Genomic DNA, 15,025 nt, shown 5'->3' on the forward strand with positions numbered 1-15,025 from the left:
TTTTTTGAGATGGAGCCTTGCTCTGTAGCCCAGGCTAGAGTGCAGTGGCACAATCTCGGCTCCACCTCCTGGGTTCAAGCAATTCTCTGCCTCAGCCTCCTGAGTAACTGGCATTACAGGCATGCGGCACCAAGTCTGGCTAACTTTTGTAGTTTTGGTAGAGACAGGGTTTCACCATCTTGGCCACATTGGTCTTGAACTCGCAACCTTGTGATCCACCTGCCTTGGCCTACCAAAGTGCTGGGATTACAGGCGCGAGCCATTGTGCCCGGCTGGTCTCTGATACTTCTAAGCTATGAAGCATTAGGTAAATTTCTGGCTATCTCTGACCCCCATCTATGAAAGACTCGTAGGGTGGTTGAAATTGCACCACATGTACAATATCTGACCCAATGTAGGAAATGTGTAAATGTTAGCTTCATCCCCCAGGGAAGCCCACTGAGATCCATATGAGTCCTTTGTCTGTGTCTCCCCATAATGTGACCTTTAGAAGTTGCCAATGGCCCACCCAATACCCAACCGTGATTTTTCTGAGATAATCTGCCCTAGGTGTGTGAGAGGAAAGGCGAAGAAGGCAGTCAGGAGGATTCACTCGCGGGGGAGCTGGGTAGGATCCTATCTCCTCCTACATCCAGAGCATGCAGGCTCCATTTAGATACAAAGGGGTCAGATTGGGTTACTGGGGAGAAATTGAGCCCCTTTGATTCTGCGGTTCTGTGGGTCTAAATCTGGCAGCTCCTTGGCTATCCACCCCCAGGCTTTGTGATTGGTTGGCTGTGGTTGGTGGGGGGGCAGGAAGCTGCTGGTGGAGCTGCAGCATCCTTCAGTCTCAGGCCCCCAGGAGGGGGAGGGGAAAGAACAAGGGCTGAGCCGTGGAGGGAAGAGGAGCCATTTCTCTCCACCGATTGCAACCTCCGTGCTCACAGCTCACGTTTCACCAGAATCCAGGGGCCTGGTCGGCCTAGGAATCCACAATGCTGGATATTTTCATCCTGATGTTCTTTGCTATCATAGGCCTGGTCATTCTGTCCTACATTATCTATCTGCTCTAGTGGCCTGGAGCTGCGGCTGGAGCCTGCTGGAGAACAGCTCAGAGGGAAGGATGGAGCTGAATGGCCGAGTGCCCTGCTTGCTGACGCACCGGTGGATTTTTGCTTCTGGCTGTTATCTCGGGTATTGATTTAAAAAAAAAAAAAAAAAAAAGAAAGAGTTCGCTTTCCTATTTTTTTTCTCAGACCACTCTGAAAAGAATAAGAAATGCCAGCTTCTTTCTTTGGGACCTAATTTAAAATAAGAGTTTAAAAATTACAAATAAAATCTACAATGCAAAGGAGTTTTAGGCAGAATGGGTTGGGAGTGATGGGTGTGGTGGGGAGGGACTATTATTTCCTAATTTCTTCTTCAAGTTAGGTGCGCAAACTCAAGTTGTCTATTTTCTTCCGGTAATTAAAGATAAAACACATCTTTGCATGTCAGCATACTTGCAACATAGTTGTTTACGACTATGCTTGTATAATTGCATTACTTAATTATTGACTCATTCTTATTTGAGGGTGAGACAGCAAATAATTTTACTTGGGGTGGGGCTTTCGGGGAGATGTCCCAACTGTGGGATTTGGTGGAGAGGAGGGAGGAGCTCCTGGTACTTGGGAGCTGATACCTTTGCAGCTGTCCCCATCTAAGCCTTTTTATTTCTGGGTTTCTTACAGCTCCTGGTCTCTCCAGTCCAACAAGAGGTCTCTCATCCACAGCAGCAGTCCCGCTGCCCAGCAGACCTCTTTCAGAGCCTTCCAGACATGGCTGACCCCTGGCAAGCAAGGGGCTTTTTGAGCTGAGAGGCACTTGGCTGGGACATCAGGAATTAATGGACATGGCTGGCAGATACTGCATGTGTTTGAGCTGTAGATAGAGGGGATTGAGAACAGAAAGTTGAAATGGAGACTTATTAAAGTTACAGTGGAGAACTGCTCAAAAATTCATTTTGAATTAAGGAAACTTAAATTTCCTTAATTTAAGGAAACTTAAATTCATTTTAAGTTTCCTTAGATCTAAATGCAACTGCACATTACACTCAAATATGTTCCTTCCTTCTCACACACAGGGCTCCCTTGTGAAACTCAAGGGGAAGTTCAAGTTGTCCATCTTCACCTATGAAGTAGTCACTTTATCACTGTCTTTACAGATTGCACAATCTGGGGTTTTGTGGTTTCTCTTGTCTCACTCTCCAGCCAGGAAGAACTTGTCATTTGAGTTTTTAAAATTTATCATTTCTTCCCTACCTCAAACCACTTGTATCCCAGTTTCTCATTTAAAGGGAGAAATGGTTATATAGTCCTCATCCTTGCAGCTGATTGAATTATAAATGATAGAAACAAGATGGCTATACTTATTTAGGAAAAATCTCTTACCCCAAAATGAGTGGGGGTATGTGTGTGTTTTGTCAAAGATCTTTTCTGGAAAAAAAAAAAAAAAACTTTCCACATAGTTCTCTGACCCATTAGAGTTGAAGAAACTATATATTTTGGGATTCAGAGTAGAATTGGCTTGCAAATCTGGGGTGTTTATTCCTTTTACAAGTCTGTCGTAATTGTTCTACATTTAATTTTCCCTTCTCACTTAAAAATAAACAAGGAGAGTCAGGCGCGGTGGCTCACACCTGTAACCCCAGCACTTTGAGGCGGGCAGATCACCTGAGGTCAGGAATTGGAGACCAGCCTGGCCAACATGGTAAAACCCCATCTCTAATAAAAATACAAAAATTAGGCACGGTAGTGCGTGCCTGCCGTCCCAGCTACCTGGGAGGCTGAGGCTGAAGAATCGCTTGAACCCGGGAGGCAGAGGTTGTAGTGAGCTGAGATCATGTCACTGCACTCCAGCCTGGGAGACATAGTGAGACTACAACTCAAATAAAATAAAATAAAATAAATAAATAAATAAGGAGAAAGGTTAAATTAATAGCTTTTAGTAATAACATTGTGTCCAATTTCCATGTTTTAAAACAAAAATTGAGGCATTATATGTCACAATTAAAATGGAAAAGTTGCATTTAAAAATTATGGACAAGGCCAGGCACAGTGGCTCACGCCTGTAATCCCAGCACTTTGGGAGGCCGAGGCAGGTGGATCACTTGAGGTCAGGAGTTTGAGACCAGTCTGACCAACATGGTGAAACTCTGTCTCTACTAAAAATACAAAAATTACGTGGTGTGGTGGCAGGTGCCTGTAATCCCAGCTACTCAGGAGGCTGAGGCAGGAGAATGGCTTGAACCTGGGAGGCGGAGGTTGCAGTGAGCTGAGATCACACCTCTGCACTCCAGCCTGGGTGACACAGTGAGATTCCATCTCAATAATAATAATAATAATAATAATAATAATAATAATAAAAACATAAGAATTATGGACAAGAAAAAACACAATTCTGGAAGCTTTGTTTTGGCAACAGATTATGTGACTTTGCATAAGTCATTTAAACTTCAGGGCTAGGCCAGGCACTATGGAACATGCCTATAATCCCAGCATTTAGGGAGGTAGAAGCAGGAGGATAGCTTGAGGCCAGGAATTCCAGACCAGCCCAGGCAACATAGCGAGACCCCCATCTCCACAAAAATAAAAAATAAAATAAAAATAAATAAATACATAAGCTTTAGGTCTTCTGTTTATTCTGTCAAATGAAAGTGTTAGGCCAAGGTCGCATTATCTCTTTGGAAACTACATCATTGAGAACAGAATTCCCATGGAACAAACTCTTAATAGCTCACTGGTAGTCCCCCTTTTCTGAATATTCTCCCCAACATGACATTTTATAGTGAAAATTTAACTGCAAAACTCCCTTTTTTTTTTTGCACCAACAGCCAGATTTTGATGAGAAAATGGCCATTATTTATTTACTCCAAATATATATATTATGTCAGTGATAATTTGCCTAAACTGTTTCAGGAATATTAACAAGTATGATACTGCATTGTGGTATACTGCAAAAAGACAGGTAATCTGACATACATGGACGCAAGAAGCATGACTGTGAACCTGGATATATTTAGGAATGATCTTCAGTGGAGTCCTTGACGTGACATTTTCCACTAAAATATTCTTCTAACTCCAGTATAACTTAGTGTTTCAAACTACAATTTCCCTCTTCAAGCCAAGACAGCAGCTCTACATCCTTACCTAGGTAATTCAGGCAAGTGCCAGTATTTTGGAGGAGTTGAAATTAGAGTTAGTTATGACGGTATAGATCTTTAAGGTATAGTCTAACCAAGCTTGCTCTGGTCTTCTCAGTCTGTATTCTTACAAAGTTGAACCAACTAATCAATTCAGTGGAAAAAAACCAGCAGATTTCACTCATACACTGGTGACATATACCACTGGTATTGGGTACAGTGTAAGGAGAGAAGATTACCCATCTCTTCAGTTGTAAAATAGGATTTTAAAAAAATAAATCAATATATTTTGGAAAAAATGTATGACTTTGTGCTTATATTTATGCAACAGTATGCTAGCTTATAACAGGGTTTTACTGTATTATTTTGATAGTTGTTTAAATTTTACATTTAAACTATTTGTATTTTGGCATCCCAAAACATAATAAAACACTGAAAAAAGTTACTTCTGTAATATAAGGTTTTGTATAAATTTTATAAATCTGTGTCATAGGGTAATTTTGTCCAATAAAATGTCAATGAAATAAAAACCACTCTGAATAGATTAGAAAAAATCAAGTGACAATGCTAAGAATCATTACACTAATACCTGCTTTCTTGATGAAAACGGGGTTTGTGGGGAAGAATGATGTATTTTATTTATTTTATTTTTGTTTTTTGAGACGGAGTTTCGCTCTTGTCACCCAGGCTGGAGTGCAATGGAATGATCTCGGCTCACTGCAATCTCTGCCTCCTGGGTTCAAGCGATTCTCCTGCCTCAGCCTTCTGAGTGGCTGCGACCACAGGCATGCACCCCTATGCCTGGCTAATTTTTGTATTTTTTTAAAGTAGAGATGGGTTTTCATCATGTTGGCCAGGTTGGTCTGGAACTCCTGACCTCAAGTTATCTGCCTGCCTCAGTCTCCCAAAGTGCTGGGATTACAGGTGTGAGCCACCATGCCTGGCCAAAATGTCATTTTGATTTTAAATTACTCAAAAATAATGGGACTTTTCCTTAGTAAGGCATCAAAGCACAACTGAAGTGGAAAATTGTCTTTGTAAATTACATGCGTTGGCTTTATCAAACTATAAATATTTTCAAAGTCTAGAGTATCCTCTTCTAAGTCAGTTTTGCACCCATCTATTTTAAACAAAAATAAAACCAAAGTCATATATTAAGAGGGGAACAGAAAAAATCATTGACACAACACCCATTATAAAATCAATCACACTAAGGCAGATACATTTAGAAATGTTTAAGAACATCTTTGTACTTAAAATTTAAACTGTGAGACTGCCAGGCATGGTGGTGGCTCACGTCTGTAATCCCAGCACTTTGGAAGGCTGACGCAGGAAGATCACTTGAGGTCAGGAATTGGAGACCAGACTGGCCAACATGGTGAAACCCCATCTCTACTGAAAATACAAAATTAGCTGGGCGAGGTGGCACATGCATGTAATCCCAGCTACTCAGGAGGCTGAGGCAGGAGCATCACTTGAACCGGAAGGTGGAGGTTGCAGTGGGCCGAGATTGCACCACTGCACTCCAGCCTGGGCGACAGAGTGAGATGCTGTCTCAAAACAAAAAACAAAAAACTGGTCGGGCGTGGTGGCTCAAGCCTGTAATCCCAGCACTGTGGGAGGCCGAAACGGGCGGATCACAAGGTCAGGAGATCGCGACCATCCTGGCTAACACGTGAAACCCCATCTCTACTAAAAGATACAAAAAACTAGCCAGGCGAGGTGGCGGGCACCTGTAGTCCCAGCTACACGGGAGGCTGAGGCAGGAGAATGGTGTAAACCTGGGAAGCGGAGCTTGCAGTGAACTGAGATCCGGTCACTGCATTCCAGCCTGGGCGACAGAGCAAGACTCCGTCTCAAAAAAAAAAACCAAAAAACAAAAAGACAAAAACAAAAAACAAAAAACAGGCTGGGTGCGGTGGCTCATGCCTATAATCCCAGCACTTTGAGAGGCCAAGGTGGGCAGATCACGAAGTCAGGAGTTCGAGACCAGCCTGGCCAACATGGTGAAACCCCGTCTTTACTAAAAATACAAAAAAAAAAAAAAAAGTTGGGCATTGTGGCACGTGCCTGTAATCCCAGCTGCTCAGGAGGCTGAGGCAGGAGAATTGCTCGAACCCAGGAAGCGGAGGTTGCAGTGAGCCAAGATCACACCATTGCACTCCAGCCAGGGCTACAGAGCAAGACTATGCCTCGAAAAAACAAACAAAAAACAAACAAACAAAACAAAAAACAAAAACACACTGTAAGAGGCCGGGCACTGTGCTTCATGCCTGTAATGCCAGCACTTTGGATGGCTGAGGGAAGCAGGTCACCTGAGGTCAGGAGTTTGAGACCGGCCTTTCCAACAAAGTGAAACCCCAGCTCTACTAAAAATACAAAAATTAGCCAGGCATGGTAGTATGTGCCTGTGGTCCCAGCTTCCCAGGAGGCTGAGGCAGGAGAATCGCTTAAACTTGGGAGGCAGAGGTTTCAGTGTGACAAGATCGCACTACTGTACTCCAGCCTGGGTGACAGAATCTGTCTCAAAAAAACACTGTAAGATCTTATAGTCATGGGAAATTGCAGGTAATCCACAATATTTAATTACATATATTATTTTTTGAAACTGGTATTAAGCTATGATAATTATAGCATTTCTAGTTTAGCAGTAATTGGAATATTCATTGCTTATGGATTTAATCACTGAATTAAATAGCGGAACAGTGCAGAATACTGTTCTATAGATTACTGTTTATGAGTTATTGCTAGTAAATGAAATTATTTAATTTTATGTTAATATTAAGTGTAAGTATACACATACATAAATATACACCTAATTACAATATTAATTTATATTAAGACATTTCATTTTTTTGATCATGGTAGAGCTATAATTAACAGCTTAAATGAAGATAAGCTCCCCCACAAAAAACTCAATGACTTGCATAATGACAAACTCTGAACAAGTTGGAATGTTTTCAATTTTAACATAGTTTTATTAATATAGTAAATAAACAAAATTTAGCAAATATATTTAGTATCAAAGAAATTTTACCATAAATACAATACTTCTGAAATAGCAATGTATATTTTCCAGTTATATGTACCTTTAAGAAAGCAGTGATCTCAGAATGTCTACAAGTATTACTATTATTATTTTAAGAGTCTTTCAAAGGGCAAATCATTGGGGTTTGTAGGGTTCCTTTTTCAGTCTCTAGTTATTTGAGGAATTTTCTGGAGTTATATTTTTCTTCTTTTTTTTTTTTTCAATCTTGCCCTTAAATGGAATATATTTGTTTTCTCGATGAAAAGAATGCAATCTTAGTCCTTTGGAAATTTTTTCTTTTTTAACCTGGAGAAGACTGTTCAATGCAGCTATCTTTCAGGTCACCTTTCCTAGCTTAGTAATGCTTCAAAAACCAAGAAGCATATGTCCATATCCTGATTTCTTACAGGTTTCACAGTTACCTGCTGGTGGAAGTGCTACAGAAGTCACATTGTTAGTAAGATATCCAATAACCAAAGAGGCTTTTGTAATAGCCTTACTTTTACCTTTCACAATATTTATTGACATAAAAATCTTTAATCATACAATTGAGTACTATTTGCATAAAGAGGTTAACCTTTTAGTAATAATCACAAAGAGGTTAGTATTTGTTATTCATTGACATAAGATGGTATTTTCAGCTGCACCTTCTGTCGGGTATCTCATAATTGGCATGAGAAGGAATCCTCCAAAAAAGTGTTAAAGTTTCATAGTTTCACAAGGTACAGAGAGTTTATCACAAGTTGTACATTTTCAATTAGTTTCTCAGGAAGGTAGCATTATTAGTTTGTTAGTACTATTATGGTGCATGGTGTGTGTAGAAACAATAATAAAGATAAAGATAATAATGTGTTATTGAACTTGCCTTCTACAGGGAGTAAAAAATCATTCTACAAATCAAAGTCAAAGGAGGCTGAGGAAATCATTACAAAAAGGAAAAAGGAGCTGGGCGCCGAGGTCTGCTAATTTAGGCCAATCTTTTTTTTTTTTTTTTTTGAGTCAGAGTCTCGCTCCATTGCTCAGGCTGGAGTGCAATGGCGTGATTTTGGCTCACTGCAACCTCCGCCTCCCGGGTTTAAGCAATTCTCCTGCCTCAGCCTCTCAAGTAGCTGGGATTACAGGCGCCCGCCACCACGCCTGGCTAATTTTTGTGTTTTTAGTGGAAACAGGGTTTCACCACACTGGCTAGGCTGGTCTCTTGGCCAGGCTTGTCTCGAACTCCTGACCTTGTGATCTGCCCGCCTCGGCCTCCCAAAGTGCTGGGATCGTGAGTCACCACGCCCAGCAGCCAATCTTCTACTTTAAAAAACAGTACAGGCTAAATTATCTGACTTGTTAGTACTTTACATAGTTATGTTGTTATGACTGTTCCAGAGTTAGATAGAAATTGACAGTCTCCTAACATTTTTAAACTATTCATATTCCAAATTCTCTTTTTTTTGTGACAATATGACTGCCTATACCATCACTTAAACATTGATAGTAATGGTAAGAAAAACATATGCTTTTAAAAGTTAATTTCCCCTTTAAAATTTGACATTACACTTCCTCATGATAAAGGTATTCAGCAAAAAAGAACGGACCACCGAATTGAAAAAACTGCAAATTTGGTCATAAATGTTATTTATAATTTTTAACAATTGAGTGGACAATTTGTCAGCTTGCTTTTTATTGGTGGCAGAATGACACAGTTTATTTCCTGCACCCAAAGAATGAATCAAACTTTTTATGTTCCAAATTTTTGGTAAGGATGATATAATAATCTAACAATTATTAAGAATAATGAAATAAATAATGTGAGGGTTTTTTAAAATTACAGCAGCAGTCATGTCAGTTCAAGTGTATAAAGAAGATTCAAAACCCAGACCAAATACGTTTTACATGCTTCTTTTGTAAACTTGCTAAAAACAATTGCTGTGGAGACTGGGATCATTCAAGGAATTCAAGGAAACTTTACAATGCAAAATTTCTTTCTCTAAGGAAATGAAATCTAGAATCCATTTACTAAAATATTAAAAATATTCACTATTGCCGGGCATGGTGACTTACACCTGTAATCCTAGCACTTTGGGAGGCTGAGGCGGGTGGATAACCTGAGGTCAGGAGTTTGAAATCAGCCTGGCCAACATGGCAAAACCCTGTCTCTACTAATGATACAAAAAAATTAGCCAGGTATGGTGGCACACGCCTGTAAGTCCCAGCTACTGGGGAGGCTGAGGCAGGAGAATCGCTTGAAGTAGAGAGGCGGAAGTTGCAGTGAGCCAAGATTACACCACTGCACTCCAGCCTGGGCAGCACAGTGAGACTCAGTCTCAAAAAAAAAAAAAAAAAAAAAAAAAAAAAAAAAAAAAAATTCACTATCTATATTTAAATATTTCACTTTTTTTTTTCCTTATTTTTTCTTTCCCTCACAGGTAGTTGAAGAGGTATGTTCTTAACTTGGAATAACCAATGTTTTGATAAATCTATGCTTTGCAAGCATGTATAGGAAAAAAGAGAGGGGAAAATGAAAAATCTAAGGTATTATTTTATACTCTGATATCTGCCAACTTTTAATCTTTATAATTCAATTCCATTTATAATTCACTGAGGGCGAATTCTTAAATTGAGAAGAAGAAAATGAAACCAGGATAAAAGCAAGAACTTTGTTTTTGCATAAATATGCTAATAAAAAACTGGAGAAAAAAATTCCGGCCACCAATGAAATTACAGTTGGAAAACCCATCTAAGAAAGACAGTTAAACTTCTCACCCTCCAGAGATGAAGGTTAAGTGCCTTTACTACTGAAATATAATAAAATCCTGTTTTCACAATTTGTATTTTCTCCATAATTTTCACTCTTCCTCAGTCCTATTCATCTCTCACTGAGACCCTCTTACCAAACATTTGAGAATTTCCCACACTTTACACCCTACTTCTGCAGATACTTTCCATATCCTCTAGTGTTTCTTCCCTTCATCAGCTCCAAAGGTGAATTAAATCAAGAGCGTGGGTAAAGAAAGCCAGCCTCTGAGAAGTCCAGGTGGAAGCAATGTGTCTTCAGAAGTAAAGTGCTCAAACCCAAGGAGAAAAAAATGGGATGGGAGATCCAGGAGGACTCCAGCATTATTTCAGCCCTGTCAAGTACTATTATTATCTACTTTAATAGTAAAAGTAAAAGCAGTAGTGGCAGATGCTAGTCAGGCTGAAATAGTCCTGCAGCTTCTTGGAATCTATATACTTGAGTGAAGAGAACCGAACCCTACTCTCTCATGGGCTGCTGTAAACCACTCATACTTTTACTTTCCTTCGTCAAATCTCGTTTGTTTTGTTTTGTTTCTTTTTTTTTAGAAACAGGGTCTCACTGTGTCACCAGGCTGAAGTGCAATGGTGCAATCATAACTCACTGTAGCCTTCAACTCCTGGACTCAAGGGATCCTCCTGCCTCAGCCTCCAAAATTTCTGGGATTACAGGCTTGAGCCACTGCACCCAGCCAAATCTCACTTTTTAAGAGAGGGAGAAAAGCTTTAGGAAGAAGTAAAAACTGTTTGTAAAGATTATTCCGGCAGCAGAATAGCTATTTTCTTTCATTTTGTTTTTCTCTTATTTGCTACATTTTATTTGAATCCCTAGTAAAAGATTTGATTGTATTGAGACAATATACACCTTCCTGTATGTATAGACCTTTTGTATGATTATCTTAAAGAAGGAAATATATGTCTGTCTCTCTCTCTCTGTATATATATATACACACACACACACAGACATATACATATACTTTTTTATCTGTTAGTTCATGTAAAACATGAACAAAATATAATGTTCTTTGTAAGCATATGCCAAGAAGGTAGTAAAAACTGTGATTTGTATTCTACACATTCCAAAACACCATATTGCAAATCTTCACAAAACATTCTGAGCTATGTCTATACAACTTAAACAAAGTGAACACACATACTATTTAGTGAATTTGGGTCTAACTATAAAATGGAATTTTCTCTTGCTTCAAAAATCCACACATACAGGTTGGCTGGTCCCAGATTCTTGAACAGCTAACATTCTATTTTGGTTTGGTGTTAGGTTGACTAAAACCTGGAGAGGCAGAGCTTGTTTTCCAGAGAAATCTCAGTTCATTCTTGAGTTTGCCTGTTATTTTTATATTAATAACGATGTAAGTAGCTGCTTCTAAAATTCTATCCAGCTTTTGAATTCTTAGGTTACTTAGATGATAAAAAGTCCCATGGATGCTATTTTTTGAGTGAAAAAGTACCACTCCTCTAATCATTAGTTCAGTGAGGTTCTCTAAAGGCAAGGCTTTCTGAGGATTTAGGCAGACAGAGAAGTATTCATGGTCAAATACAGGACCTCTTTATGGAAGTTAGCCTGAGCATGTACAAGATGGAACAAATTCAGAAAGCTTCTGTCATCTTCATCACGGTCTCCTATATGCCATACATAGTAGGGAAAATAAAATGACAGTTAAAATTTTAAGTATATAATTTATTTTATTAATTAATATATTTTTTGAGATGGAGTCTCCCTGTGTTGCTCAGGCTGGAGTGCAGTGGTGCCATCTCGGCTCACTGCAACCTCTGCCTCCTGGGTTCAAGCGGTTCTTCTGCCTCGGCCTTCCAAGTAGCTAGGATTACAGGCATGCACCACTACACCTGGCTAATTTTTCTATTTTTAGTAGAGATGATGTCTCTCCATGTTGGTCAGGTTGGTCTCAAACTTCTGACCTCAGGTGATCCGCCCACCTTGTAAGTATATAATTTATTTGAAACTTAAGATGTTCTAATTTTCCCTAGTAATACTTATTTATTTATTTTTTTTTTGAGACAGAGTCTCCCTGTGTCGCCCAGGCTGAAGTGCAGTGGTGCGATCTCGGCTCACTGCAAGCTCCGTCTCCCAGGTTCAAGCGATTCTCCTACCTCAGCCTCCCGAGTAGCTGGGACTACAGGCACCCACCACCACGCCCAGCTAATTTTTTTGTATTTTTAGTAGAGATGGGGTTTCACCATGTTAGTCAGGATAGTCTGGATCTCCTGACCTCGCGATCCGCCCGCCTTGGCCTCCCAAAGTGCTGGGATTACAGGCGTGAGCCACCGTGCCTGGCCTTCCCTAGTAATATTTAAACAGAAGGCTTTTTGTTAGTGACTTTACTAAGTCAGGTTAACTACTGAAATCAAGGAATTATATAAGAAAAGTAGATTAGAAGTCAGAAGAAAAGGATGCTCATCCATGCTTTATTGCTTCTAACTTTGAGACCTTGGTAAGTCAGGTAACTTCTTTAAGCCTTAGTTTTCTCATGTAAAATAGAGTTAATTATCATGTTGGTTACTTAATAAAGCTGTAAAATAATATTTACAAATATATTTTTATGCTAGTGACAGTTGGTAAGTGAGCAAGTTAAATTTTTTTGCTGTGCAAAATTGAAAGTGGTTCCTTTCAGAGCAGACTCTTCAACTTTATATTCTCCATTAAAACCAATACTAGATTTTTAAAGTGATGAAAGCCAGGAACTAAATATATTGCAAGGAAAAACAAACAAACAAACAAGAAGTCTGCTCCATTTATTGTTAATTTTTTTTTTTAAAGTCAACATAGAAATAGCTTTTTTTTTTTCTATTCTTGGACTGTTAGAGAAAAATATCTCCGTTTTAGGTGGAAACTAGAGCGCATTTTTATGCACACCTGTGCACCAAGTACATTCCTACTCACCAGACATAATTGATTGCAGCATTTCCATTATAACACATGCAAATGCATTTGCCACATTCTGCAGGAAGTTATTTCTTTCCACTGGAGTGCTAAAGACTTTGCAGACTTTTTGCATCATATTAACTGTCCAATCCATGCAGTATAGTTCTTTCTCGCACACCTGATTTAGACATATAAAGCATTGTAAACCTTCATGTGAAGAAAGCTATAGAATTTTATAGTTCTTTCTCACACACCTGATTTAGACATATAAAGCATTGTAAACCTTCATGTGAAGAAAGCTATAGAATTTGAAAATGGTGAACAATGATGAACAATGATAGTTTGTGATTTTACATAATTTATGATACCTGACACCATACTGAGTCTATACATGGGAAATGCCCTTGTAACTAATACTATTTTGCTTTCAAATGGTACGATTTTAATGGGAAAAAAGTATGAAGTAAATACAAGCCTAATTTAAGATTATCATAGAATATTATTTACTAATGCAATACCTAATATTGAAAACAGGCCAGGCACGGTGGCTCATGCCTGTAATCCCAGCACTTTGGGAGGCCGAGGTGCGCGGATCACCTGAGGTCAGGAGTTCGAGACCAGCCTGGCCAACATGGTGAAACCCTGTCTCTATTAAAATACAAAAATTAGCCAGGCGTGGTGGCGGGCGCCTATAATCCCACCTACTCAGGAGGCTGAGGCAGGAGAATCACTTGAACTCAGGAGGCAGAGGTTGCAGTGAGCGGAGACCACACTGCTGCACTCCAGCCTGGGGGACAGAGCCAGACGCCGTCACACACACACACAAAATAAATATATATAATATATATAAAACAAATATATATATATATATATATATATATATATATAAAACAGTTACTGAACATAGAAAAAAAGAATTCTGCTCATTTACTCATTCAATAAACATTTATTGAGCACCTGTCAGGAGCTGAAGATGCAATGAGAAACCATAAAGACATGGCTCTATTTTCAAGAAGTTCAATGAGGATGACAGACAAATGGGCAATTTCAATAAGCAAGAGAATTGTATGGTATTGTCGACTTTCCATCTTGAGAATTTTAGGGAATAAATTTCTTCATTATTGAAAAAATAAATATTTAAAGTAAATATTACATGTTCCTGCTAAAATTGACTGAAAAGTAAAAAGTTTCTTTACTAACATCCTTAATTGCCAATTTAACTCACATAGCCAAATAAATAATGCACATTATTAAAATAAACTGTATAGTAGTGTAACTAAATAATAGCACTGTGATAGGAAAGATCTATTGACTATTATGTGTAAAATACTGTACTAGGAACTATGAAAGAAATAAGTGACACAGCACTGGATTTCAAAGAGCTTGCTCTATTTTGGGAGATGACCTACCCCACACATACAGTGGCTTAAGCACACTAATAGTAAATGAAGATAGAGAAGACAAATCAGAGGCAATTCAGAGAACTTTAATGATCAGAATTGACATGTTAATAAGAGAAGGCTTTCTAGAGAAGGCTTCCCCACCCCTAGTGATTTTCTCTCCATTACATTTGCTATAGTGCTGCCAAAACGATCTGGAAAAACACAAAGCCAATTATGTCTCTCTCTTTCATAGAACTTTTCAGTAGCTCCCTATTAGAAAATGGATTGAAGCTCCACAGAATGGCCCACAAAACCCTTCCTTACCTAGCCTCTCCCTTCACGTCTAATCTCACCTCCTTCTACTCTTCTGCAGATTTTACCCTTCAGAAATCATACTCAGCTGCTTACAGTGTTCTGAATACAGTCACGTGATCCCATTTTTCTTCTGCCTTGAATAACCTGCTGCCACCCTCTATCTGCCTGGTGAACTCCTACTTATTCATTTACTTATTTATTTTTTAGAGACAGGGTCTCCCTCTGCTATGCAAACTGAAGTACAGTGGTGTGATCATAGCTCACTGCAGCTTCAAACTCCTGGGCTCAAGTGATCCTCCCGCCTCAGCCTTCTGAGTAGCTAGGACAATAGGTACACACCACCACACCCAGCTAGTTTTATTTTATGTTTTGTAGAATTGAGGCTTTCCCTATATTGCCCAGGATGGTCTGGAACTCCTGGCCTCAAGTGATCCTCTGGGCTCAGCCTCCCAAAAAGT

General features: G+C 39.2%; 2 protein-coding genes across 2 annotated transcripts in view; one reads left to right on the plus strand and one right to left on the minus strand.

The window, feature by feature from the left end:
• The window catches only part of LASP1 (LIM and SH3 protein 1), a 63,672-nt gene extending 61,084 nt beyond the window's left edge, over positions 1-2,588 (plus strand). The window contains exon 7 of the transcript XR_001006561.1: positions 2,578-2,588. The gene's annotated coding sequence lies outside the window, so the exon portion shown is untranslated. The remainder of the gene's footprint in view (positions 1-2,577) is intronic.
• An 8,155-nt stretch (positions 2,589-10,743) lies between these two features.
• Positions 10,744-15,025, minus strand: part of FBXO47 (F-box protein 47) — a 46,852-nt gene continuing 42,570 nt past the window's right edge. Inside the window, exons 10-11 of the mRNA XM_011984718.1 lie at positions 12,889-13,048; positions 10,744-11,609 (exon numbers count right to left, since the gene is read on the minus strand). Coding sequence (XP_011840108.1) covers positions 11,494-11,609; positions 12,889-13,048 — 276 coding nt within the window. The 3' untranslated portion in view covers positions 10,744-11,493. The remainder of the gene's footprint in view (positions 11,610-12,888; positions 13,049-15,025) is intronic.

This window comes from Mandrillus leucophaeus, unplaced genomic scaffold, assembly GCF_000951045.1.
Source record: "Mandrillus leucophaeus isolate KB7577 unplaced genomic scaffold, Mleu.le_1.0 Scaffold272, whole genome shotgun sequence".
Classification (NCBI taxonomy): Eukaryota; Metazoa; Chordata; class Mammalia; order Primates; family Cercopithecidae; genus Mandrillus; species Mandrillus leucophaeus.